Consider the following 21,319-nt stretch of genomic DNA (forward strand, 5'->3'; position numbering starts at 1 on the left):
TAACAGTGACAACCCCACGTGGCAAGTTTTGATTGGAGAGAGGTGGGATCGCAGCCACTTAACTTTAAATCGCAGCCACTCAACTTTAAGCCAATAAAGAATCTCTTTTTTATTCTTATTTTCGAAGAATTGTAAGGAGAGGGGACAGTCGGTTTAGTCAATAATGACATAGTACAGGATCAGTACTCTTTCATCTCTGGAACTGTTAATTTGGGTGCTTGAGAGAATATATGATTTCTTTTTGTAAAGGAAGATTTATAGTTATTTACGCGTTTATGAAGATGGGAATAGTTCTTCAAAACCGCGTATGAAAGCCCTGGGTCCACATGATCCCGACTCTTTCTCTAATGACCATTCTTTTTAGCATTAATTATCTAAATAGAAATTGCATCAACTATATGTCATTAATATGTGTGGGAGTCCACTTCAGAACATAATATTAATCGAGCTCGGATTCGACAATTACTTGGTAGAATGAATTCGATTTACTTCAGATAAATTTCAAAAAGTTTCGAAAAAATTTCAATAAAAATTTAAGGATTATTCAGAGAATTAAAAATGTATATTTCAAACTTATCACGTCTACGATTCCCAGACTTATCACGTACGTCTACTATAATATTTTTTCTGGACAAGCACGTCGCATCAACATGTACATCAAGCGACATAAACTTGGGTACCTATTGGATCACCAATCTCACTTGATCAAATGACCTAAATAACGATAGACTCAAACTATCAATCCGATAAACGGTTGAGACATAAGGATATTTCTAGGGATTCGCACTAAAATAACTCTCAATAAAACATCATCTGATCCCTATGGAAACAAGTGTATTTAATCGCATCTTGGTCGTCCATTCGTTTGAATGTAGAAAAGTCTTTTTATTTTTTTGGAATCTTTTTCTGGTTTTGGATGTTGCTCGAAGAGCAACATAACATACTCAACCTGTCAAATTTTAATTGGCCATACACAATGGTTCCAACCATTTTATTTGATATTTTTATTTAAATGTTCAAAAACTGGACCGCGTTTGCTACCGAAAAGAATTTGTAATTGTGCAAAACTAGTTTTGCTTAAGTTGAGATAAATAGTATTCATCCATAGTGAGATCATTCATTGTGGGTGATTATTGCATTAAAAACACTTATAAAACTAAGGTATTGCTAAAATATTTAAATGTTCTTACTCTGCATCCAATGGAGAGAGGGTGGAGAGAAAATTCACGGAGTGGGCAAGATGGAGAGGAGATCAGAGAGTTTAGGTGGGAAAGAGAATTTAGAGTGAGGAGTCTTGGTAGCCTTGCTAAGTTAGTAAGGATTTCATCCTTACTAAGGGTTCTTGGCTCACTTTGTGTCATCTAAAAACATGATTGATTGCTTCAGAGATGTAGAGAACAAAATTCTATAAATTTTGAATATTTTTTTTTCAAAAAAATATTATTTTTCATCGTTGAATCTCAATTTTAAGTTTGGGAGTTATGTGGAAGTTTGGTAGTTGTCCATTTTCAAAATCTTGGATCGAGCTCAAAAGATATTGAATTAATTTTGATTTTGAATTTTTTTACTTAAGTATTTCTATGGAACTTTTAGGGCTAAGGTGTTGGATTACTGATGTGGTAACATTCATTTACAAGACTTGAAATCTTACTATCTTAGTAAGGAAAATTTTTCGAGTGAGAGGATGACAAAATGGGAGGGGTAAATAAGAGACTTATTTGATTTCTATAGTTGGACTGCCAGTTTTCAGTGTTTAATTTTCAAAATGACTAAATAACCCTTTGACAAAGAAACTTGGCGGCTTGACCGTCAATTTTCATACCAACATCCTCCCCAACCCCAACCAATTATTTTTAATGAAAATCAACATTCCAACCATTGTTTTTAAACTCGGTTTTGCTTCTCGTCTCGTCTAGGCCCGATATCGAGTAATCTCGAACGAGTTTTTCGATACGTTTGAGACGTCTTGTGAGACAACTCAAAAAAATGAACGTGAGTCCTAAAACTCGATCAAAAAATGACTTTGTAAGTTGGTCTCGATCAATTCCAATACCGAGTTAAATCGGATGATACGTCTCAGTCTCAGACGAGTTTAAAAACCATGATTCCAACTGTCGATTTTTTATTTATACATAGTGGTTAGTGGTCCCCACGCACTCACTCTCACTTCAACTAAAGGTCTCACTCTCACTCTCATTTCAATAAAATCGGTTAAGAAAATCTTCTGTTTTTAATTTGTTGTATTATTATAAATTATTAGTTATTTAATAATTATAAAATACTATATTATTTTTGTAATAATTTCCCCTTATGTTTAAGAAATATTATGAACAAATAATAAAATAGTTATAACTATTAAAAATAATATGTTTAATTATTTGTATGTATTAGTTACAATTTTTTTTAATAAAATATTATAATTATTAAAAATAACAAATAATAGTTATTTCAAGAGTTACAAATAATAAAATATAACAATTAATATATGTAATTATTAATATTTTTTTCAATATTATATTATAAATATAATAGTTACAAATAATAATTATTAATACAATGATAGTTAAAAGTAATAAAATAAATGATATATAAATTATCAATATTATTTATTTTTCACTATTATTTGTACGTATTAATTATAATCTTTTAATATAATAGATAAATTATTAATAATAATAATTTTTAGGATTACAAATAAATATATTAAAATAAAATAAATAATTACATATTTATAGGTAGGGAAAATTATTATAAAAAATGATATATAAATTTATATTTATTAAAAGTTAATATATTAATTTGTAAGTAGGGAGAATTATTAAAAAAAATATAATATGGTAAATTTTTAGTAAATTATTAGGAATCATATAGTGAATTTATCAAAAAAGTAATAATAATAATTTTTACGAATAATAATAATAATAATATTAAAATATAATAATAATTTATCAAAAAATAGTAATAATAAATTGTTAAAAATAATATATTAACTTCTAATTATTAAAATAATAATTTTTTTTTTTTTTGAATATCTCAAGGGATAATAGAACAGACGGTTGGACCGTATTTTTTTAATATAATTATAATTTAATGCAATTTATAATATATATATATATATATATATATATATATTATATATATATATATAAAAGGTCAGGTTCAAACAACAACCATTTCAACACACATATAGACAACGTGTTTTGTCTTATATGACCAAAAATGTTTGGAATGGGCTGATTTTTTGTGAGGATGATCTCTGTGGTGAGGAGATCATCCTTGCCAAAAATCAGCTCATTATGAAACTTCTAGACCGTCCAATTTTATTTGAAAAATTATAGACCGTCCAATTTTTGTAAATCAATTTTGATGGGGTTACAAGTTTTGGAATGGGATGATTTTTTTCTAGGATGATCCCCTCATCACAGAGATCATCCTCACAAAAAATCAGCCATTCCAAATATTTTTGCCCATATAAGACAAACACGTTGTCGATATGTGTGTCGCAGGAACCCGACCCTATATATATATAGGGTCAGGTTCAAACGACAATCATTTCAACACACATATAGACAACGTGTTTTGTCTTATATGGGCAAAAATGTTTGGAATGGGCTGATTTTTTGTGAGGATGATCTCTGTGGTGAGGAGATCATCCTTGCCAAAAATCAGCTCATTATGAAACTTATAGACCGTCCAATTTTTATTGAAAAATTATAGATCGTCCAATTTTTGTAAATCAATTTTGATGGGGTTACAAGTTTTGGAATGGGATGATTTTTTGCCAGGATGATCCCCTCATCACAGAGATCATCCTCACAAAAAATCAGCCCATTCCAAACATTTTTGCCCATATAAGACAAACACGTTGTCTATATGTGTGTCGCAATGTGTGTTGCAGGAACCCGACCCATATATATATATAGGGAGCGGTTCAGCAGCCCCATCGTGGTGCCCCATATGGTGCCATGCATTTTTCAAAACAAGGGTTACAAGCATTGGAATGAGCTGATTTTATGTGAGGATGATCTCTATGATGTAGAGATCATCCTCACCAAAAATCAGCTCATTCCAAAACTTCTAACTCCGTCAAAAGTGATTTACAAAAATTGGACGGTCCACGATTCTTCAACTTGTAAACTAGAGTTAGAAGTTTCAAAATGAGCTGATTTTTTGTGAGGATGATCTCTTCACTGTAGAGATCATCCTCACAAAAAATCAGCCTATTCCAAAACTTGTAACCCCATCAAAAGTGATTTACAAAAAATGCGTGGCACCATATGGGGCACCATAAGGGGCTGCTGAACCGCTCCCACATATATATATATATATATATACTCATATTGAGACTCACATTGCGACACACCGTTTTATCTTATATGGGCAAAAATTTTTGGAATGAGCTGATTTTTTGTGAGGATGATCTCTGTGATGAGGGGATCATCCTGGCAAAAAATCATCCCATTCCAAAACTTCTAACCCCATCAAAATTGATTTACAAAAATTGGACGGTCTATAATTTTTCAACAAAAATTGGAAGGTCTAGAAGTTTCATAATGAGCTGATTTTTGGCAAGGATGATCTCCTCACCATAGAGATCATCCTCACAAAAAATCAGCCCATTCCAAATATTTTTGCCCATATAAGACAAAACGGTGTGTCGCAATGTGAGTCCCAATATGAGTCTTAGGAACGCTGTTCTATATATATAGGGTCAGGTTCGTACACACATAAAGCTACTCATATCTGTACAAATCACATCCTCCGTCAGATTAAACATGGATTCAACGATTGTGATTTAAAGTTTTCTAAGATAGAGCGCGTGGGTTATTTCTTCACTTAATATTTTAAATATTTATTATTACCTCCTCAAGTCATTATTTTTAATATTTACTATTACCTCCCCATGTCATAAATAGGGGGTCTTTTTTTCGTCTAAAACCCTAGCCATTTTCTTCAAGCTGAACTTGGTCTCTTGCTTACAGCAACCAGCAACCATCGATTTCCTTTTATTTTTTTCTTATGGATAAGCTTACTGATTATAGATTTGCACTTTGTAGATTATGTAAAGTTGGAACAATTTGATTGACTATTTCTTTTTAACTTCTAAAATGCTTTTTCCAATCTTTCATTTCAACATCTTCAGACTCATTAGAAATCCAAATTTAGATATAAATGATCTTCCCAATTATATTGTGTTTGTTTAACACCACCACTTGTTAGGAACTAAGACATTGATTTTCTATTGATATAGTCTTGTTTCTAATCCAATTTCAAAAAGTGAGGATTCATACTTTCCTCTTCTATGATAGTTGTTCCGAATATTTCTTGCCCGCAAGTACCCAATGTCCTCCTGTTTCCTACAAGTTTGATGAGCTCTGTAGTGAGGATGGGAGTTAGAGAGAGAGAGAGAAAGTCATAAATCGACAATTTCGAAAGCTATCGTGTTTGTCACCCAAATGTTGCAGAGAAAAGAGATAAGAAAGAAGATGGAGTTGAGAATTTTTTTTTTCTTTCTTTTTTTCATTTGGGGAGGTATTTGCAAATTTGAAAATTTCAATTGTTAATAAATGATTGTAACTCTACAACCGATCTGAACAATAGATCTGACTTTAGGGACGGTCTCTACTATTTGTAGAGATATGAGTAGCTTTATGTGTAAACAGAACACTCACAAGTCCATTACGTCTGTTGGCTGAGCAGTCGAAAATGCAAGTTTCTTCGACTACGTGAATGAGACAACACATGGGATGGTGACACATGCAAGAATAGCTCTTCTCAAGGTATGTTGGAAAAATGTCTGCTTGGAAATCGATATCTTAGCCGGGCCCGGGATGGACAAAGCAGTAGTAGATGACGTAAATATCCTTTCGATTTCACTCGGGGCCCAGTGGAAGATTTTTACAGCGACAACATGACTATTGTACCTATCACAGCTATTAAGAAATAGGGGTGCAAAAAAAGCTCGACCCGAACTAGTTATGGACGGGCTTGGTCTTGACCCCAAGTTCAAAGTTCGGTTTGAAAAAGCCCAAATTTTCTTCATTTAATTTCAAATTTCAAATTTGATATCAAAAGTAAGTCAATGACTTCTCATATTAATGAGACAAGACAACAACTAATTTTAATAAACCTATTATTTAATTTTTTCAATAATAGGTAATTGTAAAAATGTAAAATTACAATAATGCCCTTATAATTTGACATTTTTTGTTGTTGTTGTTATTATAAGAGGAATGTATGTCATTTGACATCCATTATCTAATGTAAAAAATACCCTCATTTTTTAATCCTTATTTGACAATTGTAATGGCATTTTTGATCATTTGGCATTTAGATATTTATTATAAATTAATATGAATATATTCTCAACATTAGTGAAGATGAAATGTCAAACAAACAACATACAAATTAATCTAGCTCAAGATGAACAAGGAAAACTCAGTTCAGGATATGTAAAATATTGTTTTGTTTTTTCAGTGGCCAAACAGACCCAAACACATCATACTTCCTTCTCATGCTAATCATCCTCACCACCAGAAACAGTTCATGCAAAAATGGAACCATCCTGTACATGCTCTCTGCATGCAGCCTCACACACTTTATTTGCTACAAAACTCATGTAACCCAAACTCTACACACACAACCTCACCACCTTAGCAACCCCTCCCTCTATAGACCTCTCTTTCTCTCTCATTCTATGCTATATATAGTTGTATCAGGGGCAATCACTTTAGTTTCTTAGATATTCTCTTGCCTTTCTCAAGTCATAGACTCTAATATATAGGAATTAATAACAAACCTTCATTGCTTTATAGTAAATATTATTTTGATTTTCTATCTTTCCTCTGTGAGGTTGACTATTAGGTGGTGTCGTATTCTTCTTCTTATAAGGGTGCAAGTGTAGTACGGTGAGTGAGAGCCATGGGAGGATGTGATATGGTTTCATGGTGTCTCATTTTCTTAGGTTTGGGGTTCAACTATGCTCTTGTTGAAGCTGCTAAGGATGTGAGATTGTTGGGCTCTGAGGGTTCTCAGATGGTCACTGAGTATAAACCTAAATATGGAGGGCTTGGGGCAGGTGGTTATGAGAGAGGGTCATCGCGTGGCGGTTCCGGACCTGGCTATGGTGGTGGAAATGTAGGTAGTGGAAGTGGGTATGGTTCCGGGTCAGGTGGTGGGAGTGGGTATGGTTCCGGGTCGGGTGGTGGGGGCATTGGAAGTGGTGGAGGAAATGGGGTTGGTTATGGAAGTGGGGGAGGCCTTGGCAATGGTGGCAACGGATATGGATCTGGAAGCGGTTTTGGGGGTGGTGGCTTTGGTGGAGGTTATGGTGGGGGAAGTGGACTCGGCTCTGGCTCGGGCCTAGGCCAAGGTGGTGGCTATGGTTCGGGTGGTGGTAGCGGTAGTGGTGGAGGTGGAGGTGGTGGTGGCTATGGATCAGGTAGTGGAGCGGGTGGTGGCTATGGTTTGGGTGGTGGTAGTGGTAGTGGTGGAGGTGGAGGTGGTGGTGGTAGTGGCTATGGATCAGGTAGTGGAGCGGGTGGTGGTATTGGTGGCAGCACTACTGGTGATGGGAGTGGTTATGGCTTGGGTTCGGAGTCTGGCTTTGGTCAAGGTGATGGTGCAAGGGGTGGTGCTTATGGCAATGATGGCGGCCATGGTTCTGGTTTTGGTTCTACTTCTGGCTATGAAATCGATAAAGGTCATGGTGGAGGAAAGAATTGAAGAGCTTTGTGTTGCTTAGAATAATAAATTATTAAGTTTATGAATAAGTTGATGTTGTCCAAATACATGATTTGGTTTAGTGTCCTGCAAAACATCACATTGGAAAATAAAAATAAATAAATAGCATTCAATCCCTTTATACTCATGGTTTTGATCATATTTGAAAACACAGGAAAAAAAAAAAAAAAAACTTTTTATTTATTATCATCCAAACCAAACCAAGTGTTTAAGAATGGACAATCATTGAATTCTTAAATTTAAACGCATAATTGACTTGATTACGTGGCACACATTCAACCATTTATGATAGTCATAGAGAACTAGAGAAAAATCGGACTGGCAAGGATTTGTTCCAAGTTATTTGATAAGTTACGGAGTGGTGCTGGAGTAACATTGAAATTGACATGATTTGAGACATTGGTGTGCACATAACCATATATACTTCTCACTCGTATCTCAATGAAAAGCATGCATCTATGGTTCTATAAACACATTCACATTGGCAATGTTTGAAACGATGTAAATTTCGATGTTACTTCGACATTTTCCTAAATTAAGATATAACAAAAATAAGAAATTAGAGATGAGAGAAAACTCCAATAATTTGTGAAGGGTCTAAAATCTCATGGGTTCTTCTATCAATGTATGCATTTTTCTCTTAATGGTGTCGTTAATGATCTTATTTGCATTTGTTCGAATCATTTCAAAAGGTCTCTCGTATTACATTGACCCTCGAATTGAATTATTTAAGCCAACAGTAAATTCATACCCCAACACTCGTCTAAGAAAACAAGTCACACGATTTCTATACAATTTTTTTTTTAAATAGAGGTTATTCTCAAATCATTTCATATAAGTTTTCTTTCAAATTTATGATTGAGTTATGGTATAAGTTATTGCATATTTTTGAAGAAAAAAAAAACAAACAATAAAAAAGCGAGGAATCATGATAATCTGTCTACCCCACATGGCAAATTCAATCGATTACCCCGACGAGACAAGTTCGAGAATTGTTAATCTATGGTCCTCAGGATACACTACTGCACTTCCACATAAAAAAGTGTATCTTAAGGGAATTGTGTATCCCGAGGAGTGCATATCTATGATTTTCAAACTTATCACGACAGATAACTGATTGAGTTTGTCACTTGGGATAGGCAGATTATCACAACTCAAAAAAGAGTCATGGCAATCAGGTTACCTCATGCGGCACGCTCAATCGACTCTCCGACATGACAAATTTGGGAATCATAGATCTATATTTCTCAAGATATATGATTCCCCTGGGATACGCATTTTTATGGGGAAGTGTTATTTTGTATCCCAAAGCATACGAATCTACGGTTCCGAAGTTGTCCTGTCACTGGAGTTGATTGAGTGTGAGATTATCACGATTTTAAAAAAATATTTGAGATGATTTAGATATGACTTAGGATCCAATACAGTGTACGTTTTTATAAAATAAGACAGGTGTCTACATGGTACACTTTAGTTGGTGTTTAAAACACCTCTAATTACTGATCAAGCAGTTTACGCAGCCCATTATATTTGTTTCCTAATCAAATTATGCCACGTAGACACCTATCTTATCTATAGAAACGGGACACTGTATGGGATGTCGACTCTTTAGATGTATATATGTGCATTAATTGCTAAAAAACTTTAAAATTTCTTATTATTTATTTATTCCACGGGCCTTATTACAATAATAGAATTTCACAAGGTCTTTTATCTAAATTTATCAAAGAGAGTGAGAGAGAGAGAGAGAGAGAGAGAGAGAGACATCGATTACAGATTTCGTGATCAAAATCAAAATGGCGTTCTGTGCTGGAAGTGGAACCACTACTCTCTTATCGATTTTAATTTTGAAACGCAATTTCAATTCGGATTCGTCTGCAAACGATTTCGCGGGAAAAAACGCTTACGATGTCTTAGGGGTTTCAGAAACCAGCAGCTTCGCTGAAATCAAAGCTTCTTTCCGCAAATTAGCCAAAGAAACTCATCCAGACCTCTTAGGTTCTTCCACTGATCCAATCATCTCTCAACGATTCGTTCAAATCCTTGCAGCTTATGAGGTATTTTCTTTGTTTCTCCCAAATTTTGAAGAAATGTAAGTTTGATTTCGAGTCTGGAAGTTACTCTGTAATTTTCAATTGAATTGGTTTCTGGATTTGATGGAATTTTTTTGTAGATTCTATTATTAAAATTTGGGAATGGAGATGAGTCTAATGTGGGAGACTGCATTTGAGTTTCAGATGACTAGAGATGCGCTCACTGTAACCTTCTAGAGAGAAAACTTATGTTGAACCAAGAACTAAGTACTAAGAACTAAGGTTGAGAAAATTGATATTTCTGTTGGAAAATTTAAAGTATAAAATTAAAATTTTTCGAGTAACTTAGCTGAGTTTGGAGTATTCGATTGGATTCTTTCAAAATCTTGCAATTTGGATCCGATGACAGAATTCGATATTTCTTAGAGCAAAGAAGTAATGGATACTTGGGTAGTTGTGATTTCGTTGGGGAGAAACGTAGTACAATTTCATTTTTTTTACACCACACACCACTCTGTAAAGAAATTTTCTTGTTAAAGAGACAAAAAGGAAACGTACAAGCCCAAGGTCAAGCAGACCGTATTCAAATGAAGTAAGATAGAGAAAAAAGTAGAACAATTTTTTTATCCTTAATCATGTTCATGGCTATTGATTCATGGCCCTGGCATGGGTTTTAATTCATCTTTTTTGGAGCATTCCTTCTATCATTACTTTTTACATGTTTGAGGCTTCTTGGGCACCTAATGGCAAACAATTCTAGATGATGCATGATCTAACTAACAAACACATTTTCATTAAAGCTCCGTTGAGAAATGAAGATACTAACTGAACAATTGTCTTTCCCTCTTTGAAGATCTTCGCTTTCAAGGGAATATTAGTAAAATGGTTAGCATGCTAAAATTAAACATGCAACCTTATTTGTGCCCTTTTTTGAATTTTTTCATAGCACAATTGCAAGCCTAGAGGTTGTGATTTCTAATTTCTACAGAATGTTTGTACACATATATATGTTTGGGTTTCCTCTGAACTTTGGTTCTTGAATAAGACTTGCCCCCCCCAACAAAAATAATAATAATAAATAAATAAATAAAATAACGACATGGCTCTGAAAACTGCATAGTCTGCTCAGTTTGTTGTAATGTGAGGAGACTGGCTTCATTATCCAGTATCATCCATATTTGATTTTTTATAATGAGTTAGTTATGTTCTGTTTTCACCTTTTTTGTTTGAACACATTCACATTATTATCTTCTTTATATGCTGTTGTTTGCCTTCAGTTTCATGTGAATTATTATCTTGGAAGATTTCTTTTGTCATTAACATCCCATTCATCGATGCACTGGTTTTATGTGCACGGGTGTAAACTTCATATATAATTTCATGGCACACAATGATACAAAAAGCAGAAGTGGTGACTTCAAGTTGTTTCATCCATCGGGCTGCAGATTCTTTCAGATTCTGAGAAGAGAGTCCATTATGATAGGCATCTATTCTCTCAAAGAAAGGTCGTGCTGAAGCATTCCAGACAAGGTTCATCTCTGTACACCTATGAATCTCATATAACTATGTCAAAGCAGATGGAAGTCGTCGAATGGTTAAAATGGTATAGATTTGCTATCAACGACATTTTGTCACAGAAGAAGGTGTTGGTTGGTTCAGGTTATTTTGATGAACTTGAGGGAGAATTTTATTCAGCTATACATGCGGCATATTACGGTCCTGTCATCGAGTCCATGGATCTTCTTCCAGACTCTTTTGAAGCTGAGGAGAGGTCTGTAAATGGAACTCCTGAGGTGCTTCACTTAGTTTCAGGCCGCTATCTTTTTGGGATTGTATGCCTTGTCAATAAGCTTCCTGAATTATCAAATGCATGCTGTGGAAAATTAACCTCTTTTACATCTGTGGGCTCCGGCCTTTGTCAATATGTTAAGAATGTAAGCAGCAACATGAGTTCTGGATCATTGAATAATGCAGGAATGCCACAGATAAACGTCAAACATCATTTGGATTGTGCATCAGATGTTTATAAAGATTTAGAATTGAATATTTCTGGAAGAGTGGTTGCTGTGGCTAGTAGAATCCCTCCTAAAAGCTTTTGTAATGGAATTCAAAACGAAGATTCTCAAGATCACATACATGTTTTTCTTAGTTCACCTGAATGTCCAATGAACTCGATTTCGGGCAGTACTGTTGGATCAAGGAGTCTATTGGGAACAATAACTGGATTAGGGACCAACGCAGAAGAAGGGTCCTGCTTTGTCTATGATGACATCGGCACAAAAACTCATGTGGTTCTGAAACATAGAACGTTGCTGGTTTGTATAATTGCTCTCCTCAATATCTACGCTTTTCATCTTTGATCCCTGCTTGATATATGGGCCTTTCCAGTTATATTTGTTTTCTTGACTGTTAGTAATATTTTTTTTGCATTGTCTTCTATGATGGATTGTCCTTGAATAGCCGTTAATGGTTCTTTCCTTATTTTATGTAGATAATATTGAAACCAATCTCATGCGGTGTAACTACTTATTGGTACAACTCGGTTGGGTCTCTGAAGATGTTAATTCTAAAGAAGTTTGAACATCTTGTTCTCACTGAGATTTGCTTTTTCCCCCTTCTTGGTGCTCTTGGAGGTTTAAAATCAGTTGACTATTTTTCAAGTGGACCCAATTTTATTTTTCTTGATAAGTTTTGGTATATCTATTTTGATAGGACCCAAACTTCAACAGCATGCTACAATTTCTGTACATAAATTTTTTTCCCTTCTTTTTGATCGGTATTTCTCTACGTAATCTTCTCCTGTTCATTTCTGTGGATGGATAAGTAGGTTAAATTGGAAGTCAATAAATATTTGAACCCTAACATGGAGTAAAAAATATTTGACAGCTGTCAACTTCATATTTATGTGGCCTATTTGTCTTCCATATTCACTAAAAAATGATCTGCAGCAGTGTCATCTTATACTTCTATTTATTAATGTTTATTTGTGACAAAATGGTCCTTCCATTGACATTTATGGTTCACTTTTTTTTTTCAGGTGAAACACATGCACTGGTTTCAAGTTGAAGATGAAGGTTCTGTCTGTGAATGTAGATGCAGCAGAGCCCGGTTACCTCCTAGCAAGTAACTCTCTCTCTCTCTCTCTCTGTGACTACAAACTTTCCATGCATATTCTTCACTTTTTCCAATAAGGATCATTCTTTTCTTATTTGACTAATTACTGGCAGTGGAAGGTTCATTAGACATAAATAAACTAACACTATTCCCTTATACTCTTCAAAAACATATGAGCCTTCCCTGACACTACTTGCATGGATTCATTTATGACAATAAGATGGAGCGAGGTTAAAACACTCATTCGAGTCTAAATGGCTTCGGTTATTGATCTTTGGTTGGCTCAGTTATGCCTATTAATACTACTCACAAAGACTTTGTTTGTTCTGTTGACATGCCTATTAATACTACTCACAAAGACTTTGTTTGTGTTGTATCCAAGTTGACATTGTTTAGGAGCTGGCCTAGTTGCTCCCTATACTGAGTTTTTAAACGGTCCTCACCATGCATGACCAAACCATCTCAACTGTCTTTCCTCTCCTGTATTTTCCTGAATATGTTCATTTTCTATTTTTTTTATTGTTCTTTGTTTTTCAATTCACCCATCTTAGCATCCTCATCTCTGTTATGCTCAACCAAAGCACATTGTTTTTATTATTGATTTCCCTGAATTCAGTTCTACAAATCATGGTTGATTTTACTTCCTTTTTATACAAATTTTCTTTTAGTTTGATTGGGATGTGTTGACTGTATAACACTCCAGAAACATACCTTCAGTTTAACCATTAAACAATAATTCTATGGATAGATCCTCCCAAATCTCTCCATCTTTATGGATAATAGAACCAAGGTAACATAAATGATAGCCTTTGGGTATTTCTGGTCATCAATTTTTTGGACCTTTCATCTTTATGTTTGTCATTACCAAAATTTGATTTTATATAGTCTGTCTCGATTCTACTTATTATAGAATCAGGAATTCTAAATAGCATAAACCAAGGGACCTGCTATTGTGTATGCTTAGTTACTTCATTTAGAACTAGAGCAAATAGATGTGGGTTCAGAGCCGATCCTTGAGGTAAACGTAACTGAGAACTCACTAGTTTCCTCTCCGTTTGTTCTCATGCTAGGCACATCTCACTCAAACATGTATTTAATTATGTTCATATTTTTTGTTTGGGGCACCTTTGTTCCTAACACCAAACAAATTAATTATCTAGGCATTTTGTCTTATGCTTTTTCCGAGTCAATAAAAGTCATCTGAAGATTCTTCTGCTTTTCCCTAAACGTTTTTATAAAGCTTGCTTCAGTGGTTGATCTCACTGGCATATAACTAAATTGGTTTTCTGATGTCTTTATGTTTTCCATCCTAATCTTTAATTGATACATGAATAGTTCAGACATTCTCAAATTCAGGTTCATAATGGTTTGTGATATATGAATCATAGATCATATGAGGTACTTATAGATATACCATATGTCATATGACCCTTGTTAAAAGTATCATCCCATCTTGGAACCTCTTGCCGAGATCTCTTTTGGCCTCCAGGACAATACCCTAGGCCAATGTTTCAGTTTTTTCGTCTGTTTGTCTTAGTTCATCTTATTTATTATACCCTCTTGGTTGGTGCATCTTGGTTTTTAAATTTACTGAGGCATTCCTCTAGGCTTAGATTTTAACCCTTTGATATATCTTCCCAACTCTATATCCTTTACCACTCTTATCTTCTGAACTTCTTGATGTCCTGACTGGTTTATGTTTGATGTGCAGATTTTGGCTGTTTGAACCTCGTTGTGGTATGCATGATATCGGTGGTTGGTATGTTGAAACATTTGGTCAAGATAAGAAAGGTAGGGCAGTTCCATCGCAAAGGCACTGGGATGGCTTTGATGCAAATGAACAGCCTGAGAAGTAAGTCCACTCGGTTGCCCATTTCTTACTGGCCTTAGTTCAATCCTCAGCCTTTCAAAGCTTCACTCGAGTAATAGTGTCTCGTATTTCTTTTCTTTCTGTTTTTTTGGTGATAACTCTCTCTCTCTCTCTCTCTCTCTCTCTCTCTCTCTATATATATATATATATATATATAGTGTTTCAAGAGCCAATAACATAGCCAAAGTGTTTTGTCCCATATGAGCTAAAAGTTTCAGAATGGGCTGATTTTTTTGTGAGGATGATCTCCTCACCATAGAGATCATCCATTCATCCTCACAAAAAATCAGCCCATTCCGAAATTTTTAGCCATATAGGTCAAAATTTGGCTCCCAATTTTGGCTGTTGAATGCTATATATATGTCATATCCAATTAGAAGTTCTGGGGTGTAGGATTTTCTTAGACACTAGTTGAAATTTCAATGCTTGCTGGTCTATTACCCACACAGGGACAGCACTAGTGATGTCTTGCATTATGTGCAGGAGACTCCATCCAGCGATGTATTTACTAGCTCTTGGTTATAGAACTCTAGACCTTGAAGATGCAAAACGAAGGAAACGGACAGTTAGGAATATTGTTGAACCGAAACTTTTTAGTATTCTCCGGTGGTGCAAGAAACTTGTTTAAAAAGTTATAAGATGGGCCTCCTGGGATGAGAAATGGCAACAAGATCCCCAGCGATGAATGACACGCAGCCAAATGGCCCAACAGTGAATGTCACGAGAAGCCAAAATGATCCCCCACTACTACTTCAGATACTATCAATACGAGCGGCTCCTACCAGGTTCCGTGATGATGACTTGCAATAGGTAGAGTTATATACCTATTTGGTAATGTTAGTCCTTGCTTCAGGACATCTTAACTTGAAGTTAGCCGCTCATACTACAATTATTCTTGAAGGTGTTTCCTGCCAGAGCTACTTGGGTATTAGACAGGTGATAACCCATGTATTTACAAATTCATCCAATGATTCGGTGAGAGATCAAAGGGGAAACCTATTCGGAGAGAGATCAAAGGGGAAACCTATTCTTCAGTAGTTCATTCACCTGGCACTAGCAATTGTACTGCTAAGTGGGATTCCATGCTTAAAGTTCTGCTGCTTCATCGGTGCAATCTTGTATTTCTTAGTGTAAAAAGTTTCAAGCCTCTTTTAAAACTTCACTTTTTTTCTTTTTGCCCCGTTGAATCATTACTATGAAGAATTGCTGTAAATATTTTTTATTCCATCGCAATAATCTCTTTTCCGTCTCCATATTTTTTTTCTTCTATATATATTTCTTTATAGCTGGTGTTTGTAGTTGGTTGCAAAAAATAACATTGTTGATATTTTGAAATCTTCAGTTTTAATGCATTCAATGTGAGCCCTGTTTACATTTCTGACAGAGAATGATCTTTATCTATTTGTTGCATTAGTTGAGTAGATCCTCCCATTTGCAATACTGCCCACCCGCTAAGGCACGATAGAACCTATCCCTGCAGTAAACTGGCCTCCCGTCAGCAGCCTCTGCAGCAGCTGCTGCTAGATTGTCATCTCCCTTCACCTCCACTGGCAATCTTAGCAACTCCTCCTTCCTATGGTTTCAACAAGATTCACAAAGAAGAAAAAAAAATCAGGTAAATAGTTAATTGAAGATCTTCAGTTAAAAGAAAATTAATTTTTTTGTGTGAAAGTTTTGAACCTTATATTGGACTTTGCACTACTCCCATAAGTTGTAACATTTGATTGGTTTGCTTTTGAGGCAAAAGTGGTTTGAAGGAAGTCCTCCACTGGTGTAGCAAAGATGAATAACAACACTGCTGAAACGAGCAGTGCGCCTGTACCGACTAAAGTTTGTTTCAGCAACTTGATGACTGGCTTTACCTAGATGCATAAATTTCAAAGGACCTCATCTTAAAAAGTTGATAGATTGAAGCTCACAATACCTATTTTCATTCTTTATAGAATATGGGAAGGCCGAACAAGAAAAATAAAAGTAAAGTAAGTGATTGCTGTCTGTGTCTTGCTTAACCAGATAACTTTCTCTTTGCTAGTTGCTACTTTTTTTTAAGCAAAAAAACTAGAGTAAATCTCATGAATCATTAAAATTGCCCTATTTGGAGTGCTACTTGGCAAGATAATATAAATCGATTAATGGTTTAAGCTAAGGCGGTATCTTTCTAGTAGTTACAGAGGTGACTGCAGATGCAAAAAAGATGGAAAAGTTGATGGAAAATGAAGATAGATGAATGCATAAGTGGCAAGGTTTTGTTTTAAGTGAAGATTTGAGTAGAACTGAGGAATAGCTGTAATTTTAGGTGGATGTTGAGGTTAGTAAAGTTTTTTGACTCGATTGAGGGAAGATAAGTGAAAGAAAATAAAAGTTGAAAAAAAAAAAAAATTCAGAGCAGGAAAAAAAATTGAATGTTGTTGAAGTTAATCGGTTTCCCATGGAAGATACTCTTTTTTTTTTTGTGGGTGGGTGCATGGGGGGGTGGGGTGTTTCTCCTTCACTAAGCAACACAAAGAAATGGGTGAATCATAAACATCTTGAGTACCTTATAAGAGCCCAACAGCCTATCACGAGCCAAGACCTGTGGTGGAAAAAAAAATATACAATACATTATCATCAGAGGAACTACGAGGAATGTGTTCTTATTCAATATACTTCCTGGGATACATTAAGTAATGAAACAAGTGTGAAGCATACATTGCCCAAAGCCCAAACTTATGTCAGATACATTGTATGTACATGTGTTTGTTGTGAGATCAAATTTTCCCTGTTGAGAACCTTATATTTTTGTTTTAACTTCTATTACTGTTGCGTGGTCTCTTGGACAGAATTATTAGGTTTCCATGATGTATAGTTCCTTCATCGGTTTTTGCCTAAGATCTACGTTTTCACAGTCAAAGGTGAACCTCAAGCTAAATGCTTATGTTATTCCTATGGGGCTCTAAGATCACTAACAAACAGTTCTGTTTTTTATTTTGCTGGTTCATTTTAGCTTAGTTGCACTTCAGATACTTTGAATGCTCTAGTAACAATAGCTACTTGATTTTTCTACTTGTTGATAGTCTTAGAATTACATAGACTTCTGGCTATCTATGGAAATGTCTGTAATTTACCCAATCTATAACGGGGCTCACTGCTTTGTAATCATCTGTCTTAAGGTGCTGAGATGACAATTAGTAGGTAAAGACACATTGAGCTCCAATGAAGATCAAGTATATATTACTCATCTTTACAAAATGAAAATTTTTAACCTTTTTTATATAAAGGTTGCACATTAATAAAATGAGTAACTGCTCAAGTTTGACTTGTTTAGGTGCTGAGATGACAATGAGTAAGTAAAGACTCATTGAGCTCCAATGGAGATCGAGTAATATAATTTCATCTTTACAAAATGAAAGTTTGTAACGTTTTCTATGTAGAGATTGCACATTAAAAAAAATAAGATAACTGCTCAAGTTCTATGCCTTGTAAAAATAAAATTCTTGAAGGAAACCAATCAATTATAAGGATGATATTAACTATCGCGTTTTTTTTTTTTTCTGAAGTTTCTCATCATAAATTTTGTAAATAACTGAATCAGTTCTATCATTTTGATACACAAAACCAAGGGTTTGGGACAGTTTGGCATAAGCACTTACCTCTGGGGGCTTTACCCACATTTGGCCATCATACCATCCAGTCTCTTCGTAAGGTATCACTGCAGATAAAAGTCTATCGCCAACATAACTCCAACCCTGCATGAAGAATACAAATATTGTACTAGATTTACCAATGAAACCATCATCATTATTTTTGACATTTTTATGCCTTATCCCAAGTATTATGTTCGGCAATATGACTACACTTAACTCTATCTGGATCCACATCTTCTGTTAAGGCATCTATCTCTATTGGGACTTCTCTTAGTGCCTCAATCCACATTATTTTTTGTATTCCTCTCATTTTTTTTTATGAACACAGTGCATGTAAGATTGTGTGTAGTCGAATTAACAAAAACTAGGTCACCAAGAAATACAATTGAAGCTGGTTAATGGAGAGGAGTTGGTCCGTTTGCGACATTGCATCACACTTATCCATATTGTTTTCTTATCGCAGGTTTAGTAGGTAAGCCTTTTTCCCTGATTAATTATTTCTAATTGGACATCTTTGCTACAAACATACACATATCATCAAATAAGTAATTGATTGTATCACTGTAATATTGAGCAGAAGATACCAGATATATCCGTAGGACAACTAGCGAAACCAGAAAAAGTGTTCCAGTCCCAGCAGCTAGCAAAAATCTTAGAGGGTCCTGCAAGGTTTGGGAACCAACGATTTAGTAAATCTGTAATATTGGCCAAAAAAATGACTTACAAGAACTTATCTAGGAATTCACATGCTCTTTTAATGTGAAACTGGGAAAAAGATATTACTGTTGGTTTCTAATTTTACTAAGTTCATTTTCTGGGTTGACAAAGCTTTTTCTTCCTCTTAGTTATTAAGTACAATAGAGTTGATCTTCATCATCATCGAAGCTTTATCCCAGAGATTTGGGTTCAGCTAAATGAATCCCATTCCTCCATTCAATTCTGTCTAGAGTCATGTCATTTTTCACACGGCCATGGTTCGATATTGGAAATATACCTTTATTATCTTATGGTATATAGGAATTTTTTCTTTCCCTCATTTTTATTTTAAACTTTTTGAGTAAAAATGTGCTAAATAATAGATTATAATAATGTGTGTATTCGTTTTCAGCATATTGGGCATCTAAAAGGCACCATGTGAGACACCTCATAGTCATGTTGGACATTGATACACATGCAATCTCCTTGCTTCTTAGTTTGAGAAACTTATCTCTCCAGATGTCGATAGTTATCTTATCCTACTAATTTTTTTCCCATCTGCTTAACAGGGGAAAATGTTTTGTTTCAGCTTACCCTGGAAGGATTAAAGCTTGCGGCTGCAATTGGTACTCCTAGAACTGTGAAAGCAACCAACCAAAGGCTTCCCAGACGTAAGAAAAAAGGCCCCGGACTCAGTTCACCCCATGAATATAAAGGTCCATCTTTCAGAGATGAGTATTCATTTACCTGTTACAAAATCAAAGATTAGAGTAAGACTATTTGGTAGTATGGAATATGGAGAATGGGAATAATCCCTCCTCCCTACTCTGTAGGGTCACTTTTTAACCGGTTTATTTTCTTAAATTCCAATATTTTAAAGAAAGGAAAATCCTAGAGTGACTGCAGGAAACTGTGTTTGACACTAAGCTGACGTGGAGGTGCCCAAAGAACCATAGATGATTGTCCTCGAGATACAAGTGAAAAGAATCTATGATTCTGCACAACATCCACATCTGCTCAGTGTTGAATGCAGTGTCCTGTACAGTAACTGTAGCATGGCTCTTTTAGAAATGCTTCTCTGGTACTTCACAAGTGAGAAAAGCTACTTTGCTAGATACTGTTGAAGATTTCATAATAGAGGGCGAAATTTAGCCTTGGACAAGCTTGTTTCACAGCTTCCTTGTCTAAATCATTACACACTTATCATCATTCAGGATTTTCCATTCTGTCGTTTTATCTTTCATATTTTATTAGTTCGAGTAAGGTCGATTAGTTACATTTCTGTCAAAATTGATTCTGGTTCCAGAATTGATTTGGTCAAAAACCAGTGTGGCAGAAACATTTCTTCAGCACAATAATCTTTTTTCATTCTCATTCTATTATGAATGTTTGTTATGGTTTGGTCCTTTCAACTCTGACAACTAAAATTAACTTTTTCGTTCTCGTTCCATTAATAGTTTTTAAGTTTCTGTTCCAATCAATTTTGAAATAATTGACTGCGAGAATTGATTCTTTTGTTTGTGCTGAACACATAAACACAAATAATTCATTACGAGACCGAAAATTGATTCAGAGCCTGATAATGGATTATAACAATGGTTACCATATGAGCACTGTGTATCTCACATTATGTCAAATTTAGTTTCCACAGATAAACAGAAACATGGAACAAATGGCGATTTGCCGCAAAATCTTGAAACCCATGTTACCTATGCACAGAAACATCATTTAAAATTTAATCCTTTTAAGACTCAATTACCAGTGAGCCGCGAAAGCAAAAGATGAAATATTGCTTAAATTCTGCAGTTACATACCGGTCTTTGTTCAAAAGGGACTTCGATTTCCAACCCAGTTTCCCAGTTCCGTCCTGCGAATCCACCTCCACCTCCATTTGTTTCGTCTCTCAAAGCCTTAACCCGAATCCAATTTGATCGATATCGAACCGTTCGAAATCGAAGGACCCAAGAACCACAGTTGTTTGTAATCCTTGGTTGTCTGACATCAGGAATTAGACTGCAAGAAACATGCTGCAGTCTAAGCATTTCTTCTTCTTCTTCTTTCTATTTTGTTTCTCTAATGGAGTTGGGGGAAAGAAGGTTTATGAGCTCTTTTAATTTAATTATTTTTCTTCTTGTTTTTGGGGTTCTTAAGGACCATGCATTGTTTACGTGGATGGAAATATTGGTTGGAGAAATTATGTTGGTTACTTATAATGTTATCCAAATGTTGGGGTGTTTTGT

The 21,319-nt window shown here is 35.1% G+C and overlaps 2 protein-coding genes across 7 annotated transcripts; one reads left to right on the forward strand and one right to left on the reverse strand.

The window, feature by feature from the left end:
- Nucleotides 1-9,463: 9,463 nt before the first annotated feature.
- On the forward strand, nucleotides 9,464-18,290 carry LOC147409286 (Chaperone DnaJ-domain superfamily protein). Of its 6 annotated transcripts, none has more exons than XM_086427221.1 (6): nucleotides 9,464-9,800; nucleotides 11,222-11,306; nucleotides 11,436-12,091; nucleotides 12,814-12,899; nucleotides 14,602-14,742; nucleotides 15,244-18,290. In XM_086427221.1, exons 1-6 carry the CDS (start codon nucleotides 9,540-9,542, stop codon nucleotides 15,386-15,388), a joined length of 1,374 nt encoding a protein of 457 aa, XP_086283347.1. In that variant the 5' UTR covers nucleotides 9,464-9,539; the 3' UTR covers nucleotides 15,389-18,290. The 6 variants fall into 6 exon arrangements, 4 of the variants coding, with proteins under 4 accessions (XP_086283347.1, XP_086283357.1, XP_086283344.1 ...); XR_015173241.1 differs by having other exon boundaries at nucleotides 9,465-9,800; nucleotides 11,222-12,091; nucleotides 15,244-15,570; nucleotides 15,662-18,290; XM_086427231.1 differs by having other exon boundaries at nucleotides 9,465-9,800; nucleotides 11,751-12,091.
- CGLD27 (DUF1230 family protein (DUF1230)) lies at nucleotides 16,060-21,254 on the reverse strand. The gene is made up of 7 exons (XM_086427242.1): nucleotides 20,894-21,254; nucleotides 19,674-19,826; nucleotides 18,968-19,045; nucleotides 18,390-18,485; nucleotides 17,297-17,332; nucleotides 16,441-16,622; nucleotides 16,060-16,333 (listed from the first exon to the last, which is right to left on the reverse strand). The coding sequence occupies exons 1-7, from the start codon at nucleotides 21,119-21,121 to the stop codon at nucleotides 16,171-16,173; spliced, it is 936 nt and encodes a 311-aa protein (XP_086283368.1). The 5' UTR covers nucleotides 21,122-21,254; the 3' UTR covers nucleotides 16,060-16,170.
- Between the last annotated feature and the right edge of the window lie 65 nt (nucleotides 21,255-21,319).

Source organism: Akebia trifoliata, chromosome 2, assembly GCF_017979445.1.
Source record: "Akebia trifoliata isolate Shusen 1 chromosome 2, ASM1797944v1, whole genome shotgun sequence".
Classification (NCBI taxonomy): Eukaryota; Viridiplantae; Streptophyta; class Magnoliopsida; order Ranunculales; family Lardizabalaceae; genus Akebia; species Akebia trifoliata.

What these genes read in the sequence shown, in the direction of transcription:
- CGLD27 (XM_086427242.1), bottom strand. Translation starts at nt 21,121, where the DNA reads ATGCTTAGACTGCAGCATGTTTCTTGCAGTCTAATTCCTGATGTCAGA. An exon ending in TGTGGGTAAAGCCCCCAGAG is followed by an intron (nt 17,333 to 18,389) that starts GTAAGTGCTTAT and finishes TTTCCACCACAG; the next exon opens with GTCTTGGCTCGTGATAGGCT. An exon ending in AGTGCAAAGTCCAATATAAG is followed by an intron (nt 16,334 to 16,440) that starts GTTCAAAACTTT and finishes TTGAAACCATAG; the next exon opens with GAAGGAGGAGTTGCTAAGAT.
- LOC147409286 (XM_086427218.1), top strand. Translation starts at nt 9,540, where the DNA reads ATGGCGTTCTGTGCTGGAAGTGGAACCACTACTCTCTTATCGATTTTA. An exon ending in GCCCGGTTACCTCCTAGCAA is followed by an intron (nt 12,900 to 14,601) that starts GTAACTCTCTCT and finishes TTTGATGTGCAG; the next exon opens with ATTTTGGCTGTTTGAACCTC. An exon ending in GCAAATGAACAGCCTGAGAA is followed by an intron (nt 14,743 to 15,243) that starts GTAAGTCCACTC and finishes CATTATGTGCAG; the next exon opens with GAGACTCCATCCAGCGATGT.